This window comes from Hyperoodon ampullatus (assembly GCF_949752795.1).
Source record: "Hyperoodon ampullatus genome assembly, chromosome: 17".
NCBI classification, from domain to species: Eukaryota; Metazoa; Chordata; class Mammalia; order Artiodactyla; family Ziphiidae; genus Hyperoodon; species Hyperoodon ampullatus.
In genome coordinates, this window is record NC_136930.1 from 62204762 (window position 1) to 62226330 (window position 21569).

The 21569-nt window shown below is 39.6% G+C and overlaps 1 protein-coding gene across 2 annotated transcripts in view; it reads left to right on the forward strand.

Annotated features, from left to right (window-relative positions):
* Window positions 1-1452: 1452 nt before the first annotated feature.
* Window positions 1453-21569, forward strand: part of TBC1D31 (TBC1 domain family member 31) — a gene marked incomplete at its 5' end in the record, with an annotated part of 62173 nt that continues 42056 nt past the window's right edge. For both annotated transcript variants that reach the window (XM_079722648.1, XM_079722649.1), the window contains 5 exons: window positions 1453-1529; window positions 5674-5820; window positions 9616-9731; window positions 13217-13395; window positions 20587-20738. In XM_079722648.1, the coding sequence (XP_079578774.1) occupies window positions 1453-1529; window positions 5674-5820; window positions 9616-9731; window positions 13217-13395; window positions 20587-20738 (671 nt within the window). The remainder of the gene's footprint in view (window positions 1530-5673; window positions 5821-9615; window positions 9732-13216; window positions 13396-20586; window positions 20739-21569) is intronic.

Sequence of the window (21569 nt, forward strand, 5' to 3'; positions counted from 1 at the left end):
AAAATCCACACTGCTAAATTTTTGTGAGCATTTTGTATTTCTGCTAGAGTTTGAGCTTTTTAAATATCACGGTCATATAATTTTGTAAAATGCCATTTTTCTACCTGTAGTGGGTTGAATGGTGGACCCCGGAAATATATACCCAGGGAGTAATGCCCAGAACGTGTGAATGTTATCTTATTTGGAAAATGGGTCTTCACAGGTGTAAGTAAGTTAAGGATCTTAAAATGAGGAGATTATCCTAAATTATCCAGGTGGGCCCTAAATCCAAGGACAGGTGTTCTTATAAGAGAAAAGCAAAGGGAGATTTGAGACAGAGATTAGAGGAAAAGACAAGGCTTGGTGAAGATGCAGGCAGAGAATGGAGTGATGTGGTCCCATGCCAAGGAAGCCAGCAACCACCAGAAGGTGGGAGAGGCAAAGTAATCTTCCCTAGGGCCTCTGGAGGGAGTGACCTGCCAACACTTTGATTCAGACTCTGGCCTCCAGAACTATGAGAGAATAAATTTCTGTTGTTTTAGCCACCAAGTTTGTGGCACAAAGCCTCAGCAAACCAATACACTACCTCATAAAGCACTAAAGATGAAGATGACAGTATTACCAATGTTGTAGGTTTGTTATGAGGATTAAAAAACTTAAATGAGTTAATAGTCCTAAAGCACTTAGAAGAGTGTTTGATACCTAGTAAGCACTATACAAGTTTGAAGTAAATATTTACCAAAAAGAATTTCTCTGGCGTCAACGCAACAGGTTGTTGATGACGTTACTTTACTGGTGCATGACTGGGGGATCCGACGCCATAATACTGGAGCCTCTTGTTAGACTACGGAATTAAAACAACATTCATGACGATGATGAAAAGGTAAAAAAAAAGAAAAAAGAAAAAAGAAAATGTCAAGAAGAGTGGACTCCATCAAGGTTCTTTTTTGAACCCGAATGTTCTATAAAAGGAACCCTTCAATTCTCAATGCATTTGGGTCCTTGCTTCTCTATTAGTTGTCTGTAAAACTCCTCAATCCCTAAACGCAACGTGAAACGGGATCTGGGGGCCCTGGGGGAAAATCACTTTTATTGCTTCCGTTGAAAGCCTAAAACCCAGCGAGGGCCCCAGAAAGCAGAATTCCCAAGCCGATTCCGCGCGCCAGGTTACACCTGCAGAAAACTACGATTCCCAGAAGGTTTTGGGCGGTGGGGTGGGGAGAAGGGACGCGAAAGGGGGCGGAGTCTAAGGGAGACGGTCGTAGGCTGATTCCATTGTCCAGAGCGGGAGGGGTCGCCTGGGCGGGGTTTAGCGCCGTCCGATCGGCGGCCTGCGCGCGCTTGGTGCGGTCGGCGGGGATCCGGCAGCCGCAGCCGGCGCTCAAGTTTCCCGGGCAGGAAGCGCGGGGCGTGCCGGAAAGGCGCCGGGACCGTTGTCCGCTGGACTGGCGGCGGTCGCGCGTGGACTGCGACATGCAGAGCATAAACCTGGGCAACAAGGAGAGCGGCAAGATATGGCACCGCAAACCATCCCCGGCCACTCGGGACGGGTAAAGGCCGCGGCGGGAGGCGCGCGCTGTGGAGGGGGATGGCCGCCGGCGAGGGGCGGGTCCGCGGCTTTGGCGAGGCGTTGGAGGGGCTGTTGGGGAGGACCTCTGGAAGGGGTGAGGGAGGCTGGATGGAGGTTCGGGTCCTGGCTCTGATCCTGCCCCGGATACCTGGGTTGGGTGACCTCCAGAAACCCAGGTGCCCTGAGTTTCATGATCCTTAGAGACCCCCGGCCCAGTCCTGGGGACGGGGTCTCATTAGGATCAACGTGGAGCGGGAGGTCCTGATTTATGCCAGGGAATTTGAGTTTCTGATGAGTACCAGGACTGCCTGCCTTAATTAACACAGAATCCCTGTAGTATTCCTGCCACGCAGTAGATGCTCAGTAAATATTCGTTAGTTATTCCAGCTGGGAAAGAACTCAGGAGGAGGAACTGATGCGGGAGGAGGAGAACAATGCACTGCTCCCCCTTCCAAATGCCGCAGTTTATCCATCCTTGAATCATTGTTTGTATTCAGGCAAGCATTCGCTCATCGACTATTTGATGAGCACTTACCATGTGCCAAGCTTCTAAGCGCTGAGGGACAGCTGTGGACCAAAACAAACTTCTGGGTCTCTTGGAGTTTACGTATTAACGTGTATGGTGGTGATAGTGGTGGAGGAAGGGGTTACGGTTTACAAGGTAGGACACTCTTTTTAGTAAGGGTAGCCGTTGCTGCTGCTTTTTTTTTTTTTTTTTTTGATAAACTTTATTTCTTTAGGACAGTTTTTTAGGTTCACAGCAAAATTGAGAGGAAGGTACAGAGATTTCCCTTATACCCCCTGCTCCCGCACATGCCTAGCCTGCCCCTTATTAATATTCTCCACCAGATATTTGTTGCAATTGATGAACCTGCATGAAGACATCATTATTACCCAAATTCCACAGTTAACATTAGGATTCAGTCTCGGTGTTCTACATTCTGTAGGTTTGGACAAATGTATAATGACTCATCCACCATTACGGTCTCATACAAAGTATTTTCACTGCCCTAAAAATTGCTGTTGCCCTGCGCATTCATCCCTCCCTCCCCAACTCTTCTTTTCATTCAGTTCCCAGGTATCTGTCCTGTTTGAGGCTCCTGGGTGACTTTAATGGAAGCCTTTGTCCCAAAATGGTGCCATCTTGGTTCCAGTTGCTGCACACAGATTAATCTTATTGCTTCTAATTCCTTAGGATTCCGTGGACCTTGCTGCCTCACTTGCACTCATATTGCAGTGTGTTTCTTGTTCTCGTAATTTTTCTGTTGATCCTTTGCTTGCTCCTCAACAAATCAGTAGACTTCGAGTGCCAACTACACATGCCCAAAGCACACTGCTGCACATTGTACCATTAGTTTCTTTGGTTTCTGGTTGCTATCGGTCCCCTAACAATACTGCTGTCCATCAACTCCATTGAATAAACATGTTATCTAGAATAGGGGTACTTCAGTAGAGATTTTCATTTCCAAATTTGGAGTTTATGTAAATAGCACCCTTCTCATGTTCTCTAAATGTTGTAAAAGTTATGCCAACCCACAATAATTCTCTTTCTTGCTGTTATAAAATATCTAGATACACATGCAAGATTCAAAAAATGAAAGAAACAAGTTTGTGTGCAAATATCCTCATTTGTTTCTTCCACTAAAACATAGCTTTCTTTCTGTTCAGTAAAACCCGTTGTTACGGTGTTGAGAGAAGCATGGAGCCCTGACTGTGGAGTCAGAGGGACTTTAGTTGAAGTAAATGTCCACTCACTAGCTCTGTGACCTTGGGCAAGTTAATCTCTTAGGCTGTAAGTGAAGATAATCATACTTAACAGCAAGATTGTCTTAGGGAATTAGTGTCTCATGCATCTTGGTGTTCTGTAAATATTTGATGTTTTTACTATGTTTAAAGACTGAGGAACTCTGTCAGGCGAATTGTGAGCAATTGAAAAGCCGGGTTTTGTTTTGTTTTGTTTTGCGGTACGCAGGCCTCTCACTGTTGTGGCCTCTCCCTTTGCGGAGCACAGACTCCGGACGCGCAGGCTCAGTGGCCATGGCTCCGCGGCATGTAGGATCTTACCAGACTGGGGCACGAACCCATGTCCCCTGCATCGGCAGGCGGACTCTCAACCACTGCGCCACCAGGGAAGCCCCGAAAAGCCGTTTTAAAATAAATATTTGCATGTGTGATTTATATGAAAAATCAGAAGGACAGAATTTTACTATTAAATGTGATTATATCATGATGGTAGGGTTATAATCAAATTATTAGTGTTTTTCTGTATTTTCCGTATTTTGAACAGTGATCGTGTAATCCAGACACATGATAAATGTTACAGAAAAAAGACTGGAGGAAAAAGTCGTTTGCTTGGTCTGAGCTTAATTGCCCGGGAACATTTCGATGTTGTTACTTACTATTTCAATACATTTATTCCCCCCATCCCCCTTTGGGAATGTCAGACACAAACCAGAGCTGGGGGCTTCCCTGGTGGCACAGTGGTTGAGAGTCCGCCTGCCGATGCAGGGGACACGGGTTCGTGCCCCGGTCCGGGAAGATCCCACATGCCGCGGAGCGGCTGGGCCTGTGAGCCATGGCCGCGGAGCCTGCGCGTCCGGAGCCTGTGCTCCGCAACCGGAGAGGCCACAACAGTGAGAGGCCCGCATACCGCAAAAAAAAAAAAAAAAAAAAAACCAGAGCTGGACAGTAGTTAAAGTAAAAACAGACTGTATTCAGGACTGTTGCGATAGAGGAAACAAGACCTCAGGGTAGAACTGGGCTCAGTCCTGAATACAGCCTGGGCGAGTGGGAAGCTATAGCCAAGGAGAAGGGTGGGGGTCGGTGGATGGAAAATCACTAAGAGAAAACATCTGGGGTTAAGGGAGCTCTGGCTAAATCTACCTCACAGGATTCCTGCTGAAGACAGGCCAAGGTGATCAGACATCACTTGGGAGATGGTGGAGGATGAGGAACCCATCGGATGTCAAGGACAGTAGTATTGAGGGTAGGGGGTTCTGATTAAACTGACTAAGCAGCATTCTTGCTAAAAGTAGATTTTATAAGGGAGCGCACAGAAGGGCCTAGGAGAAGGTTTGCGAGCCTGACTAGAGTTTGGTCAAGCCAAGAATCTTTGTCAGGGACTAGATAAAAATAATTTTACTGTTTTACCCAATGAGTCTGAAAGCCTTACTTTTAGATAAACTATAGAAAATGTTTGATGTACTTAATTCAATGTAGTGTTTTTTTAAATGAAGTGATAATGAGGCAGATGTTTCTAATATTAAAATTCAAATTTGTAGAAAGTCAATTAAGATAAAAAATTTCGTGATTTGGAAACTTGTTGCAGGAGAAAATGGGACTCTTCTGGTCTTCGTGACCCAAATGTAAACATACATTATTTTAAAGAGTTAGTTAATTTGTGCTACAAGTTTTATAACAGTTTTCTTTTCAGCAGATACATGGTACATGATCTTCCTCTCAAAAAATAATAGCTTTAGACAAATATACCTGAAAATAAAACTCATGTACACTTGGAACGTTCTGTAATCACAAAAACAAAATCTCATTAGGATATCTTAAAATTAGGATATTGAATTGAAATTTTTCTCACATGTGGTAGCTTGTGATTTATATAAAACTACTTTTCCCTTATTACTACATTGTTTTTATCATGGGTCTGTTGCTTGATGTAACAATTCAACTACTCAAATCAGAAATACATTTTCTTATCATATCCTGTTGTCTATGACTTAATCACAGTTTATAAATCTCTTCATGTGTGTGTTTATGTTTTTTAGTGTCTGTCTTTACTACTAAACTGAAAGCTTCCTGAGGGCAGGGCCCCTGTCTATCAACTACTCTTAGCTCCTGGCTTGTTCAGTGTCTGACACCCTGGGTTTTCAGGTATTTGATAAATAAACGAACGGTAGCTACTTTGACAATAACTTCCGGGACAGTTTTCAGAAATCCTTGTAGGGTTGCTTCTAGGAGAGACAGAGGAGCTGCAGCAGTAGGAGAAGGAAGGACGGGGTAGGCAGAAAACTTCAGAATTAGTGAGGCATACTACAAAATCCATAGTTTTCATGACAACAAGTAACGCTTGACATAGAATTTAATGGTTTTTGTTTTTGTTTTCTTGACAGAATTATAGTGAACATCATTCACAACACTTCTGACTACCTGCCCAAAGTTTTACGATTTTTGAATGTGGCTTTTGATAGCTCAGGTGATTCTTTAATTGCTGGGGACCATCAAGGAAATATCTATGTTTTTGACTTGTATGGAAACAGGTGAGCAGATACTTTGGATGTTTACCAAGTAATTAATTCCTTGACTATTTTAGCACCTGCTATTAATTATTCATTCAGAAAGATTTATTCAGTTCTTACTGTATTTCAGGCACTTTGTAAAACTGTCATAAGTGTTGGTGGAATAACGTGAGAAAGAATAGAAAGATAAAATGGTTGGATTTTTTTTTCAGAGAATTAAAGTTCTGGTTTTAACAGCATCTCTAGTAGCTTTTTTTCCCTTAAATTTAAAATTGTATTATTGCTAATTTATCAGTTAATGTCTGTTAATTGTTTAGAAAGAACACAGTTTCCTTTATACATTATTGTCAGTATACTAGATCTGGAGTTTTAGAGAATTGATCCTTACTCTTCCTCGTCTTCTCTTCCTTTGCCGAACAATTAGTGAAAAAGCAATTAGGTGGGATTGATTAAGGCAGGCATCTGTGCAGTGAGGGTGGGTGGATGGGAGGGAAAACTGTGTTAGCCCAGCCAGAGAGTCAGAACGTGTCTGCCTGGGGGCAGGGCAGTCACGGGAAAGAGGGGAGGTTTGGTCAAATGAGTAAATAGACTGAGGATGATGGGGTCCAGATTCCTCACTATTGGAAAGGGGAGTTACAAACATGGAAAGGGAGGAAACGCGACTGAACCCTGTGGAACTGGATTGTAATTGGGTATATCTGTGTGAACTCCTGGTTTTGAGCATATATAGACAGACATAGAAATGAACAGAGGTGTGTGTATGAGAAAGTGAATGAATTATATATGTACATATATTTCCTAGCTTTGTCCATGCATAGGACCTGGGAGCAATAACACCGCAGTAGTAATGAATATACCTAGTGCCCAGTTCTTTTCTAAATATCACTCTCTGGTACAAGAAATCAGGGATCCTTTCAGAAATAGCCAGTTTCAGGATGGAGGCAGGGAGAGAACAAGATGAGCCTGGAACACTTTGTAGCCAAAAGAAGGACTTGTTCAGAGAGTGATGGGGATGTGTCAAAAAGACATAAACGTCAGCTTGAAGGAGCTCTCTCTGGGCAGATTGGAGACAATTTGCATTTCAAAATAATTGATAGTGATGGGTCATAATCCACTGAGTAAAATAGAAATTCGTGAATTCATGCTGTAATCAACAAACATAGTTTAATGAGAATGGATATTTGCATAGTCGCAAAGTACCTCCCCACAAAATATTTATTAATTAAAGAGGAAAAAAAGAGTAATTTTACAGTGAAGAAACCTGGCAAACACCACCTTATCAAATGATTAAAATTAAATTAACCAGTAGTGGGACAAATCAAAGTTTGTGTGCAGTGATGAGAACACAGTGTTGCTTCTCTGATAGTCCTATCTACCAAAGACAGGAAACCTGAGTCTAATCAGTAGAATCAGCAGGCAAAGCTGAATTAAGGGCATTGTAGAACAAGACTGGCCTGTGATCTTCGTAAGGGTCAAGGTCATGAAAGTTGTGGAAAGACTGAAGACCGTTCCAGACAGAGGGAGCCTAGACACATGGCAAGTCAAGGCTTGGACCTGGACTGGTCCCTTTGCTGTAAAGGACATTATTAGGACGATGGGCAAAACTGGGGTCTGGGGATTAGATGGTAGTAATACATAAATGTAATTTTCTAATTGTGATGGTTATATTATGATTAAATAGGAGAATTTCCTTGTCTGTGGGAAACGTGATCTCAGTAACTTATTCTCAAATAGTTCAGGGAAAGAAGAGGTCATATATGATTTATCTATCTGTGATTTACTAGGTAGACATCTGTTAATCATTGTTTCTACTCCTTACCAAAAACGTAATAGTCACAGTTTTCCCACCCTTTATTCTTGCTAACCTACCCAGCCAGTTCCCAATCTTTTTTTTTTTTTTTTTTTTTTTTTTTTGCGGTACACGGGCCTCTCACTGTTGTGGCCTCTCCCGCTGCGGAGCACAGGTTCCGGATGCACAGGCTCAGCGGCCATGGCTCACGGGCCCTGCCGCTCCGCTGCATGTGGGATCTTCCCGGACCGGGGCACGAACCCGTGCCCCCTGCATCGGCAGGCGGACTCTCAACCACTGCGCCACCAGGGAAGCCCTAGTTCCCAATCTTAAATCAATACACCTGTCTCTTCTTTGCTCCCACTAAAGAAAATAACAGACCAAACAAAATAAAAATAATTGTTGATTGACTCCATTGCAGAGTAATGAACTTCAGCATCGGTGATGCTAGTACTTCATTTGCTTGTATCTATTGTCATTTACTTTTCCCATTCTTCTCTGAATATTCCAAACTTTTACCAATTTCCGTGATTCCCTATGTTCAGACTCTACTCTTATTCTGACTGCCTAGCCTCCTAATTCATGAGGAAATAGACGCCCTCAAGCTTCCCTTTCTTCTCAAGGGAACCTCAACTATATCTGTAAGTTCAACCATCCATAACTCTTTGCCACCTCCTTTGTAGAAACAGGTGATCCTAATTTCTTCCAGCACTAAACTTTATCTTCTATGGCCGCCCTCGGGACTTTGCACCATGAGTAGTCCTCTCTTTTATTCTGTCCACTGTCCCTTTTCTCTCTGTAAATGTTCACATCTGGGCAGAGGTGTAAGTGGCGTAGCTGTGACTTGAAACCAGGCCTGTCTGATTCTGAAGCCCACTGCAATGGGCTGCCTCTTGCTAATCGCCTAACCCAGTGGTCGCTTTTCATTTCTATTTGGGCATCTGTCCCTGGCCTGCTTCCTTCCATGTTCTAGGTATTCTCAGACCTGCTTCTGCCACCCACTGAGGAGCTTCTAGGTTGGACTAATGCGGTGGGTACTAACTTGTATGGAGCTCTTTAGCCCTTGAGAGGCGGCTGGTCCAAATTGAGATGGGTTTTGAAGACTTACTATGAAAAAAAAATGTAAAATATCTCTAACAGTTTTTTATTACTGAAATGTTAAAACGGTAATATTAAAAAAAATTTTTAAAAAGGTAATATTTTAGATACACAATGAATTAAGTTAAATATGTTAAGATTAATTTCATATGTTTCTTTTTACTTTTTTTATGTGGCTCCTAGAAATTTTTAAATTATGCATGTGGCCTGCCTTCCATTTCTTTTGGGCAGCACGGCTCTAAATGCTTTTCAAGGCCCTTAAACTCTACATGTTTAAAACCAGAATGGTTGTTTCCTACCCCCACGTGGGTTCCTTTTTTGCCTAAGCTTGAAACCTTCATTTTTTTGGTAAATGAAACTCTGGCTAGGTGCCAAGTACTCTGCTAAGTACTTAACATACATTATTTCATTTAATCATCAGATATTATTTCATTTAACTGTCACGACAACCTTATGAGACATCTTTTCTTATCTTCATTTCACGTGTGAGGAATTCCTGATTCCTCCTTCTTCACCCCATGTTCCATGCGTCACCAGGCCTTTCTCCACTTGACTTCTGACACCTCTCCTATTCGTCATTTCCATTTTATACCCGTAACGCTGGTTGAGAGTCTCTGTAGTAGCTTTCTTAATAATCTCTTCTTGTCCCCCTGTCCATTTGCCATCTCTGCCAGAATCCTCTTCCTGAAAGACATGCCTGACTTTGATTCTGCTGTGCTCAAAAATTCTTGATGGCTTCCCATTCTGTGTAAGTAAAATCCAAACTCCTTTACATAACAGGTAGCACTCTTCGTAATCTGTTTTTGTTCTGCCAAAATGGGAGCTCATTTTTCTGGGTTTCATTTTCTTCATCTCTAAGGACTCCTCCAATGTGAAATTTTACAATTATTGGAAGAATTTCTGATACTAACGCAGTAATCTCTTCATAGGTTTAATCTTGTTCAGCGAACATCGCAAGCTTGCACAGCTCTGGCCTTTAATCTTCATAGGAAGTCTGAATTCCTTGTGGCGTTAGCTGATTATTCTATTAAATGTTTCGATACAGGTAAGAAGTCCTATTTCTCTTCTGAAGCAGAGTGAAATGCAGACAGAGATACTGCAGGGAGTTGGCTGATTTGTATAGTCTGAGGGATCAGACGCCACCCGATGACCCTCACTTCAGACACTAGCCACAGGTTTGGGGGTCCCAAGGCCATCCTCACATCCAATCAACAGACTACAAACTCAGGGTTCCCCACAACTACCCTCAGGTTTGGGAGTTCACTAGAATGACTCACAGAATTCAGGGAAGCACTATGCTTATGGTTATAGTTTTGATGTAGCAGAAGGATACAAATTAAAACTAGCCAAAGGAAGAGACGCATAGGGTGGAATCTGGGAGGCTCACAAAATAGAAGCTTCCATTGTCCCCAGGGACACATAACCCTCCCGGCATCCATGTGTGGCCATCCGCACCGAGTATTCCCACACCGGGAAATTCACACAGGCTCTGACTTCCAGAGTTTTTATTGAGGCTCCATAACATAGGCATGATTGGATTATTGCCCACTTGATTTTAAACTCCGTGTCCAGCCCTCCTCTTCTCTGGAGGTTGGGCTGACATCATGTGGCCGAAAGCCCCAACCTTCCAGTCACTTGCATGGTTGGTCTTTCTGGTGTGGCCAGTCCCCACTCTGAGGTTCTCTCCTTAGCATAAACCATCTGCTGTTGTGCAGGGACCTACCACAAATAACAAAGACACTCCTACCACTGGAGTAATTCCAAGGGTTTAGAGGTTGCCTCCTTGGAGCCTGGACAAAGGCCATACCTCTCTTTGAAGGCCAAATTCCTTACTATACAGGTACAAGAATAAACACTTTTTAAATATAACCTATGTATTTTGTACCACATTATATTTTTTTTGTTCGTTTGTTTGTTTTGTTTTTTTTGTGGTACGCGGGCCTCTCACTGCTGTGGCCTCTCCCGTCGCGGAGCACAGGCTCCGGACGTGCAGGCTCAGCGGCCATGGCTCACGGGCGCAGCCGCTCCACAGCATGTGGGATCTTCCCAGACCAGGGCACGAACCTGTGTCCCCTGCATCAGCAGGCGGACTCTCAACCACTGCGCCACCAGGGAAGCCCCCACATTATATTTTTTAACAGAGAACTTAGAGTTCTGTAAACTGAACTTATTATTAAGAAAAAAAAATCTCAACTGCATTGTTTTTTCTTGTTATTAATGTAAGCTATGTATTATAATATTTAGAAAAATTATAAACAATAATAAGAATGGTAGTAATAGCGATAGCTAACACTTATATAGTGTTTACTCCTTGCCAGGTACTGTTCTATGATTTTATACATATTAATTAATTTTACTTATAATAACCCACAGAGATGGATACTCTTGTTATGCCCATTTTGCAGATGAGGAAATTGAGGCACAGAAGTAACTTGACTAAGTTCCCACAGCTTGGTAAGCGGTGGAGCCAGGATTCCTAATCTGGGAGTCAAGCTTCAGGGTCCCTGTTCTTAATCACTAGTACCCTCTCACCGCACATGCAGGAAGAAAAGGCAGTCATCCTGCAGTAATGCCCAGAGACACAGTCAGTGTTTTTATAACAGGGACTGATCTTTCCAATCTGTGTTCTATGCATATACCTTTTTTATACTTGAACAAATGTATGATCATCCTATTTATATTGTTTGGTGGAATCACTCCCTTACCTCATGAAAATTTTATATATTTAAGATCAGTACTTAGTATTCATACTCTATAAATGTTTGCAATACCATAATTATTTAGCCTATTACCTATTGATGGACTTTAAACTGTTTCCAATTTTTGATATTACAAACACTGCTGTCACTGAAGTTCTGAAAAACTAAGTCTTTAAACTCCTGTGTGATTGCTTTCCTTAGATTTTATCCATTCTCTCCTCCTCTCATCTTAGTTTTATCTTTTTATAGTGTCTTCTGTCTTATGGAAACCCCTCTTAACCAAGCCCCTTCCTCAGGTACCGTCTCTACTTCCCCAACTACCTCCCTTTCTTTGCTGCCAAATCCTGCTTCTTCACAGCATCCATCGATGGATTCTGACTCTTAGGCCCCCCATCCAGGCTTCCAAGACTCCTATCTCCAAGGTCTTTAGTAACCTCTGATTGTGTAAATCCTCTTTATCCTTTTCATTTTGTTTCTCCATAGCTTTTAACACTTTGGGTTACTTCAAGAGTCTTAGTTTTCTACTGTTACCTCTCTTGGTTCTACTTTTCCGACTCTTTCTTTTCTGGGTTCTTTTAGTGGTTCCTAGACTTCTGGGTATTTGACCCAATTAAAAAGAAAAAGTAGAGGAACCAACATAGGTTGTCAACTTTTAATTTTGCTGATTGACATTGGAAAAAAACAATGTAACTTCATTTCATAAAACAAGGGATTTTTTTTAAAACATAAAACTTAGAAGGATACAACAGATTAAAAGGTATTACTTTAAATTTAGCTTTATGAAAAACTCATTACGTTATCCTTTTCTCATTTCACTGAAGGCCAATGAAAAATTGAGCATTAAGTAATGCCAGACTTCAGACTGGTGTTTCGAAACCACTCCTCCCTTCCCAAGGGTTTATCTGTTCCTCTATCTTCAGTTTTGACCTACTTTGTGTCTTAATGCTTCCCAGATTTACATCTTGCTTTCTGACTGTTCTCCCCACTTCCATCTTTCTGGAGGAAAAAAATCTGACCATAAAAGTATACCATGCCTATTACAGAAAACTTGGGAGACACAGAAAAACGTAAAGAGAAAGTAAAAATCACTGTAATTTTATTACTCATTGATAATTATTATGAAGAGCTTTTGGTGTTTTCTCTACCAGACTGTTTTCTCTGCTTGTGTGTCACACACACATGTACACACACCAAATCAATGTAAAAAATCAAATTTCTTACCTCTTCTCACACTGCTAAGTCTGTCCCTCCTTGTGTATTTATGTCAGGTAGTAGAATCACCACCTGCTTATGTAACTAAACCAGAGCCACTGGAGTCTCAACTCCTCTTTTGTCTCAACACATCCATTTAATCACTGAGTCCTTTGATATTTCTTTTGTAGCTCTTGAGTTTGTTCCTTTCTCCACTGCCACATTCTTAGTATAGACCCTCCTTATCTCCTGCCTGGGTTATTACAGCAACAGATAAACTAGTCATTTTGTAATCTCTTCCTCCTTTCTAGTATATCCACCATATCTTCAAAGTGCTTTCTGAAGCAGACCAGATATGGTATTCTTCTGCATAAAACTATTTCAAGAGAAAGCCCAGACTCCATCACGTCACGTTCAAGCTGTTCTTAAACCCTCTTTCGGCCTCCTCTCCTCCAACCTCGGTGTTACACATGTTACTAACATGTCCTACGGTGCACTTCATCAACCAACCACCGGCTTCCATTCTTTTTAGATGTTAATGGAGGTGGAGGGACCTCATTAATCCCTAGCCATCAACTGAATCAGTTCTCAGATGAAATATAGGGTTTGACCTGTATAACTGTTTTCCTTTTTCCCACAGTCACCAAAGAGCTAGTTAGCTGGATGAGAGGACATGAATCATCGGTGTTCTCGATCTCTGTGCATGCATCCGGGAGATACGCCATCACTACTTCTTCTGATACAGCACAGCTATGGGACTTGGATACCTTTCAAAGAAAAAGAAAGCTGAATATTCTTCAGTCTGTGGGTATACAGAAGGTCAGTGAAGGGGGCCACATCTTGGTCTGTTGTGCTTCTCAGGCTAGTTTCTTGATCAGCAGAATATAGATATTATAAGTAATGGTTGACTTTGTCCCACTTAGCTATGCCTTCATAACTCAGCAACAAGCGAACCTTTTTTTTTTTTAATTATTATTATAGTGTGTAACTTCAACTTTAGTTAGGTGTTAGTTTTTACTTAGCTGGTTGATTTCGTTTTGTTTCTTAACCCAATTATGAAATATTTCAAATATATAGCAGATTTGTAAGAATTTCACAGTGAACACATGTACACCCATGGTCTAGATCCTACTATACTATACTTTACTGTACTTACATGTTAGTAAACTGTATTATGGATCTATCCATCTTTCTGTCCCTCTGTTTATTAACTCATCTTTTTTTTTTGCATTTTAAAGTAAATTGCAGACATCAGTGCTTGCCCATCAATGCTTTAAGCCTGCATTTAATTAACTACATTTAATTGGGTTCAGTATTTGTTGATGTAAAATTTGTGTATAATGCACAAATCTTTAAGTATTCATCTATTACGTTTTGGCAAATACATACACTTTTGTAACATGTGCAGACCTATTATTACCATCATCCCAGAAAGTTACATTATATCCCTTGCCAGGTAAGCACTCCTCTGATGTTTTCCCACCATAGGTTAGTTGTATCTGTTCTAAAATTTCACATAAGTAGAGCTGGTCAGTAATGGTATGTGTAAAAGCTTTTCTCATTCAGCATCATGGGTTTTTGTTTTGTTTGTTTTTTTGCGGTATGCGGGCCTCTCACTGCTGTGGCCTCTCCCGTTGCGGAGCACAGCCTACGGACTCGCAGGCTCAGCGGCCGTGGCTCACGGGCCCAGCCGCTCCGCGGCATGTGGGATCTTCCCAGACCGGGGCACAAACCCGTGTCCCCTGCATCGGCAGGCGGACTCAACCACTACGCCACCAGGGAAGCCCCCAGCATCATGTTTTTGAGATTCATCCATGCTGTTGTATGTATCAGTAGTTTGTTCCTTTTTATTGCTGATCAGTATTCCATTGTACACATATATCACTTTTTAAAAAATCCATTTCTTTTGCTTTTTAAGGTTTTTTTTTTTCTTCTATTTGATTAGCTAAATGCTATTTTCAGGATTGTCTGCATCTCCCATTTAATTATTTTGCTTCAGGTTATATTATACATGCAGTATTGCTTTTAATTTCTTGGTTATTAACATGAACAGCTAGCAGTGCATGTCAACCAAAAATTTATTTTGTAGTCTCTATGAAATCTCAGAGATCTTAATAATTTAAAAAAGATGAAAGCTATAGCCAGCTTACTCATCAGGTATTTAGGCCAAATGCCTTGGTAGGTCTTTTATTCTTTAACTGCTTTAATACTTAAATTGAATTTTAAATTCTAAGGTATAGAATATTGAAAGTTGAACCCACAGTGGAAACAGTCATGAAACAATGACACAAAAACCATCTGTTCTTTTCACCATGAAATTAGAATTAGTATACATGGAATAGTTGCCAGTTTTAGCCTTGCCTTGGTCATTCAGACATTTTAGTTTAAAAAATAGGATTCCAAATGGTTGTGATAAGAGAATAAAATTAAATGTAGTAAATGTGAATACAGTATGCAGTATACATTTAAGTATATTCTAAAATAATAGAACATCATAGTCTATAAGTTACCAGCAAACTTTTCCTCAAAACACCAAATAGTAAACATTTTTGGTTTTGCTGGCCAGGAGCAAAATTGAGGATATTATGTGTGTACTTACATAACCATCTGAAATGAAATAATTTTAAAATGTAAAAGCCATTCTCTCCTGGACCATACAAGGACTGGAGATGAATCAGGTGGTTGTCCCTCCTGGCTTATTCTGTTGAAAATAGGAAATAGTTATAAACTAATCTTAAAGTAAAAGTTTTATTCTTATCAAGTTTTTATTACACTTATATTTTTATTGCAGTTTCTGCTTTTATACTTTATTTTTTTATATAAATTTATTTATTTTATTTATTTATTTTTGTCTGTCCTCAGTCGTTGTTGCTGTGAGGGGGGGCTACTCTTTCATTGCGGTGCACAGGCTTCTCATTGTGATGGCTTCTCTTGTTGCGGAGCACGGGCTCGAGGCAAGCAGGCTTCAATAGTTGTGGCACGCAGGCTCAGTAGTTGTGGCACACGGGCTTAGTTGCTCCGTGGCATGTGAGATCTTCCTGGACTAGGGATCGAACCCATGTCCCCTGCATTGGCAGGTGGATTCTTAACCACTGTGCCACCAGGGAAGTCCCTGGTTTTATATTTTAAATAAAAGTTTTGTGATTTTTTTTCCCTTGATGACACCTGGTGACACATGATTCTGTGGGTTTCATTTTATGATGGCTCTTTTAATCTAAAACGGTCTCCTACCTTTCTCTTTTTTTCCCATAACATGAATTTTTCTTTTTTTTTTTTTGAGAGACTAGGCCAGTTAGTTGTGTTGGAAAATGCCCCACATTCTGGATTTGTCTTGCTGTTTCCTCATTATGTCATTTAACTTGTTCTCTCACCTGTATTTCTTGTAAACTTGAATTTAGGTCTAAAGTCTTGAGTAGATTCACGTTAAACATTTTTGACAAGCTGTTTACCTTGTGTGTAAGATGAAAATTGTAGTAGTGCTTACCTCAGGGTTACTTTCAGGACTGAATGTGATAATCTATGCAAAGCACTTAGCACGATGCTTGTTTATAGTAAGTGCTTAGTACAAGTTAGCTGCAGCTGCTATTTCTATATTGTCGTTAATGTTATTATTTATTATTGTTATCTATTATCTAGCTTTATTATGGGATTATCTCAGTGCAATTACATATCTTAAAAAGCTATAAGGGAACTGAATTCTTTTTCTTTTGAACTATATTAAATAGATGCACAATCCCTTATTAGCAACTCAAAAACCCAGATGTTTTTTAATAACTCATTTTCTGGCAAAATCTGATTGGAATTCATCTAGCAGCAAAATCTGAACTAAATTGACATGAGGCTGAAATATTAATATGTTTGAATATGGAATGTTGCTCCAGGTCACTGGGGGTTCTACATAATATTACAGAATATGCATTGTATTACCTTTCTCAAATTGGAAGTAATTCTGAATTCTGGAACACATCTGTCCCTAAAGGTTTCAGATAAGGAGCTACAGACCTTTGATTTCAAAATGTTTTTAGAGAACTTACCACTCCGTCCTTTTTCCACTGATTTTTGTACCTAGCAATAGCGGTAATTAACACTAATGGTAATAGATACCAATTGTTGAGTCCTTACTATGTACTTAACACTTTGTTTTGTTATTTTTAAGCTTAAATAATCCTAAAAGGTAGATACTATTATTCTCATTTTACAATTGGGGAAACCGCACTTCAGAAAGTGTCACATAGTTTATGAAAGAGTTGCAGTTCTGAACGGAAGCTTGTTTCACTCTGAAGTCATTCCGTTACGCCATACTGCCTCTCAGGTAGACCAATTACATTTCTCCAAATTAGGAAATTTTGATTCTTTTTTTGATACTTGGAGGTAAGATACTTAGCTCCTTAGTTAAAGATTTTAGAACAAATCCTGAGATTTCTAATTACTGTCGTTCAGTATGTATCAGAAAAGGTTTTGTGATGGGTGTCAGAAAACATTGAATAGTGTGTTACCGAACTTACTCAGTCTCTGTATACAATGGGCGCTCACTAAATTTTTGCTGAATTGTACATTTGACCTTAACTTTCTCTTATTACTATCGTCAACTCTTTCAACTTTGGAAAGAACTCACATACCTCTCAAAAGTGAATTGGGAAGGCTAGGATTTTCATATTTTGTAAGGAAAAACTTCAGCCAGCCCTCCAAAGAGTATATTTTATTAGTGCTTTTGAAGTTTTTTCTAAGCATTTTATGTTTGTCAGGAGATGACACTATATAAATAATGACATGATTCATTAGGAACAATTTTATAATCATTAAAATCTGGCAGTTAAAATCACAAATCTAGTAATGAATAATCATGTTGGCAACAATCTATATCACAGCTGTGCCTCAAAATAGCAGCTGATGTTCATTAACTTTTAAGCTTTTGCTTCTCCCAGTAGGAATAAACTTTATTACTTTTCTAGAAAAATATTGCTAATTATAATAAAAATTTCAAGTCACTTTTTTTTTTTTTTTTTTTTTTTTTTTTTTGCGGTACGCGGGCCTCTCACTGTTGTGGCCTCTCCTGTTGCGGAGCACAGGCTCCGGACGCGCAGGCTCAGCGGCCATGGCTCACAGGCTGAGCCGCTCCGTGGCATGTAGGATCCTCCTGGACCGGGGCACGAACCCGTGTCCCCTGCATCGGCAGGCGGACCCTCAACCACTGCGCCACCAGGGGAGCTCCCTCAAGTCACTTTTTTTGACCTCAGATTTGAAACAGTGTTTTAGGGCATTCATTATAGATTATAATGTATTCACTGCAAATTCTTTCTGTAAGACCTTCATATTACAAATCTTCTTAACATAATGAAACTGGCAAAAGACCTACCAGACTGTGTTTGACAGAGTGAGCTCAGGACAAAAGTGAGGAGGAGTTGGATCAGTCAAGGGCATCAGCACCTGATGTAGTTGAGTTACCATTTTTTATTGTCTTATTAGCTTTAGTCCTTAGTAGATTGTTCTAATTAACCAGTATGTTCCATAGTATATTTTATATGTGTGTATGTATGTTTTTTTAGCACTATTATCAAAAAACAGATACTGGTATATATGTGTAATATATATGTAAATATATATATATTTACAATTCCCTAAAATTCTTATAGTAATGTTGTTACCTATTAGAATCATTTCCTAATTATATGTATGAAATAGGATGGGTGACAATAACACAAATTCGTTGCAAGGCTATGGTATTTCATGTAGATGCCTTATTGACCCGTTATTTTTGTAACACTGGGGAAAGCCATGGTAGATGCAGTGTTGATGCTGCTTTTCCCCAGGACAGCTCTCTGTCATTACTGTGATGACGGTTATATCCAGATTCTGAATATTCAGAGACACTCCAATCCAGTGCTATAGACACTGAACACTTCATCCCCAAGGAATGTAGCACTCCCTCTGACGCCAGTAAAATTGTGAAGGTGTGTGATAGGTCAGGGGTCGGAATAAAAGGTAACAAATCCTTAAAGGTGCCCTGCCTCCTCTGTGAGTCCCTGCCCCGCTCTCTCGCCAACACAGAAAGTCACATATTTTAAAAATAATAAAGCTGGGGCTTCCCTGGTGGCGCAGTGGTTGAGAGTCCGCCTGCCGATGCAGGGGACACAGGTTCGTGCCCCAGTCTGGGAAGATCCCACATGCCACAGAGCGGCTGGGCCCGTGAGCCATGGCCGCTGAGCCTGCGCGTCCGGAGCCTGTGCTCCGCAACAGGAGAGGCCACAACAGTAAGAGGCCCGCGTACCGCAAAAAAAAATATAATAATAATAATAATAATAAAGCTTGTAAAGACACACCAGTAGAAGCAACAAGATACATTCAAATGTAAAGTGTTACAATAAGCTATAATGCAGTTAAGAAGGCTGGTCTGGATGGGAAAGAATAAATACCTGGAACTCAGCATTAACTGTTAAAGATGGACATACATATACTGTACAACTCAGGAAAAGGTTCATTCATTCATTTATTCAACAAATACTGTTGAGCACCTTTACTACATTCTTGTCATTGTGCTCAGCACTGACTACACAAAAATAAACAAGATAGACAAGACCTCTGCCCTCTCAGAAACCAACCAAGGGTCTTCATCCCAAGGCAGCTGTGAAGGATGACACCTCTCACTCAATTTTGTCCACAGTGTTTGGGGTCCCATGCATAGAGTCTCTGGGTCGATCTCCTGTGGGCAGACATATGTATAAAGAAATCATAATTATTCTGTAATTCAAAAGAGGAGTGAAATGTAAGACCAAAGCTATATTGAGGAAAAAATAAGGGAAAAAAAGAATAAATAGCTAGAGCTGTAACTAATGATCAAACCGTGTGAAATGTCGCAAGCTCTTTCTGGGGTTTTATTGGGTTGGCCAGAAAGTTCGTTTGGTTAATGCATATGTTGTTCAACAAAGTTCTTGGTGAAAATGAAAAATGTGTCTTTTATTTTTACTTAAAACCGAACGAACTTTTTGGCCAACCCAGTATTTTGCGAGGATAGGTAGGAATATTTGTCCTTAGGACACTGAATTTTTTTCATTTTCTTTTTTTCTTTGCTTCCTTTCCTACCCCACTTTGTGTGTTTTACACAAAGGACACGCAAAATTATATTTGAGGCCATTGAAACTCTTATGAGAGAATATTGGTCAACTTTAATAAAAATTTTATATTATCGAAAGTAAGCATTGCTTACTGCTTATACAATAGAAAAATAGAAATTAGGAGAATAAAATGGTATTTTCAACTTGACTACCAATTTCAGTCTCATCTGTCCATTAAATAAATTGAATCTAATAAAATATCATGTATTTGTTTTCAACTTTTTACTTTTACAAATAATGCTTAGCAAACATTTATACACATTTATCTTAAAGCATCTTGCTGATTTTTTCCCCAAAGGATTAACTCTTAGAAGCAGATTGACTAGTTCAGAAGAGAGAGATTTTTAAGGTTGTTGAGCTGTTAGACAGTATCTTTAACCAGTTTTTACTATCAGCAGCAGTGTATGACAGTGCCTTTATCTATACTTTCACCAACATTTAATATTTTTAACACTTATCTATAGTTAGTACTCAATATAGTATTTATATTAGTAAATAGCTTATAAATATAATACGTATGTTAGTATATGTATAGTTTGTGTATATGTATATGTGTGTGCATTATTTTAAAATAAATTTGATACACATAAAATGGTATCTTATTTTCATTTGAATCTTTTATAAGGTTAAATATTTTAAATTGTTACCTAGTATTTTATGAATGGCCTAGTCATTATAGTCACCTGTTTTTTGTTTAAAGGAGTTTACCTTTTCTTTTTAGTTTATAATAGTATGTAAAAATATCAGTTTTCTCCCCTGTCATATGTTGTAAATGTATTTTTCTCCAGTTTAAGAAAAAATAATTTTAAGACAGAAAAATTAACTACTTGTAAATTTTAAATTTAAAGAGGATTATATGATCCTTATATGAACAATAACTTTTTTTCTTCCTCTTTAGGTTTTCTTTCTACCATTAAGTAATACCATCCTCAGTTGTTTTAAAGACAATTCCATCTTCGCCTGGGAATGTGATACTCTTGTTTGCAAATATCAATTGCCAGCTCCACCTGAAAGCTCTAGCATATTATACAAAGTGTTTGCTGTGACCAGGTAATGTCCTCTTTAAGACACTAAGGATTTTTATGAAATTTAACTTCCAGGGAAATTTTATAAATTTTCATTCAGTATTTTATTGTCCTATGAGCAAAAGTTTCCTTCAAACTTAGATATGATCTAAGATATGGTAATAAGTTTTTTACTTATTGTGGAAAATGTACACAAAAATATAAAAGTACATGAAATCTCAAGGCTAGTACTCTCATTAGCCATAATAAGCATTAACTAATAGCCACTCCTATTTTGTCTATTACTCTACCTACCATTTCTCTACTGCACTGTCATAAAGCAAAGCCCAAGTGTATCATTTCATGCATAAGTATTTCAGCATGTATCTCTAAAGGATAGGACCCTTTTTGAAACATAACCATGGTACTATCATCAGACTTTTAAAAATTCATAATATAATATCATATATCTAGTTATTCATATTTCCCTGATTTGTCTAATAATTATTTTTTATGGTTGGTTTGTTCAAGTCAGGAACAAAATAAGGTTCACACATTGCCTCGGTTGGTATATCTCTTTATATTTTCCTTGCAGTTTATTTGTTAAAGAACTGGTCATTTGTCCTGTGGTTTTCTACATTCTGGATTGTGCTCTTTGCATCCCTGTGATGCTGTTTAATATGATCTTCTCTCATCTATATTTACTATAAACTTGTTACACCTATATTTCCTATAAATTGGAGGCTTGATCTTGATCTGGTTTGATTTGGGGGCAAGAAGACATTGTAGGCGGTTTGTGTACCTTCATCAAGAGGAACACAGAACTCTTTCTCTTATGATATTAGTGGCCACTGATGATCATTACCTAGATATCGTG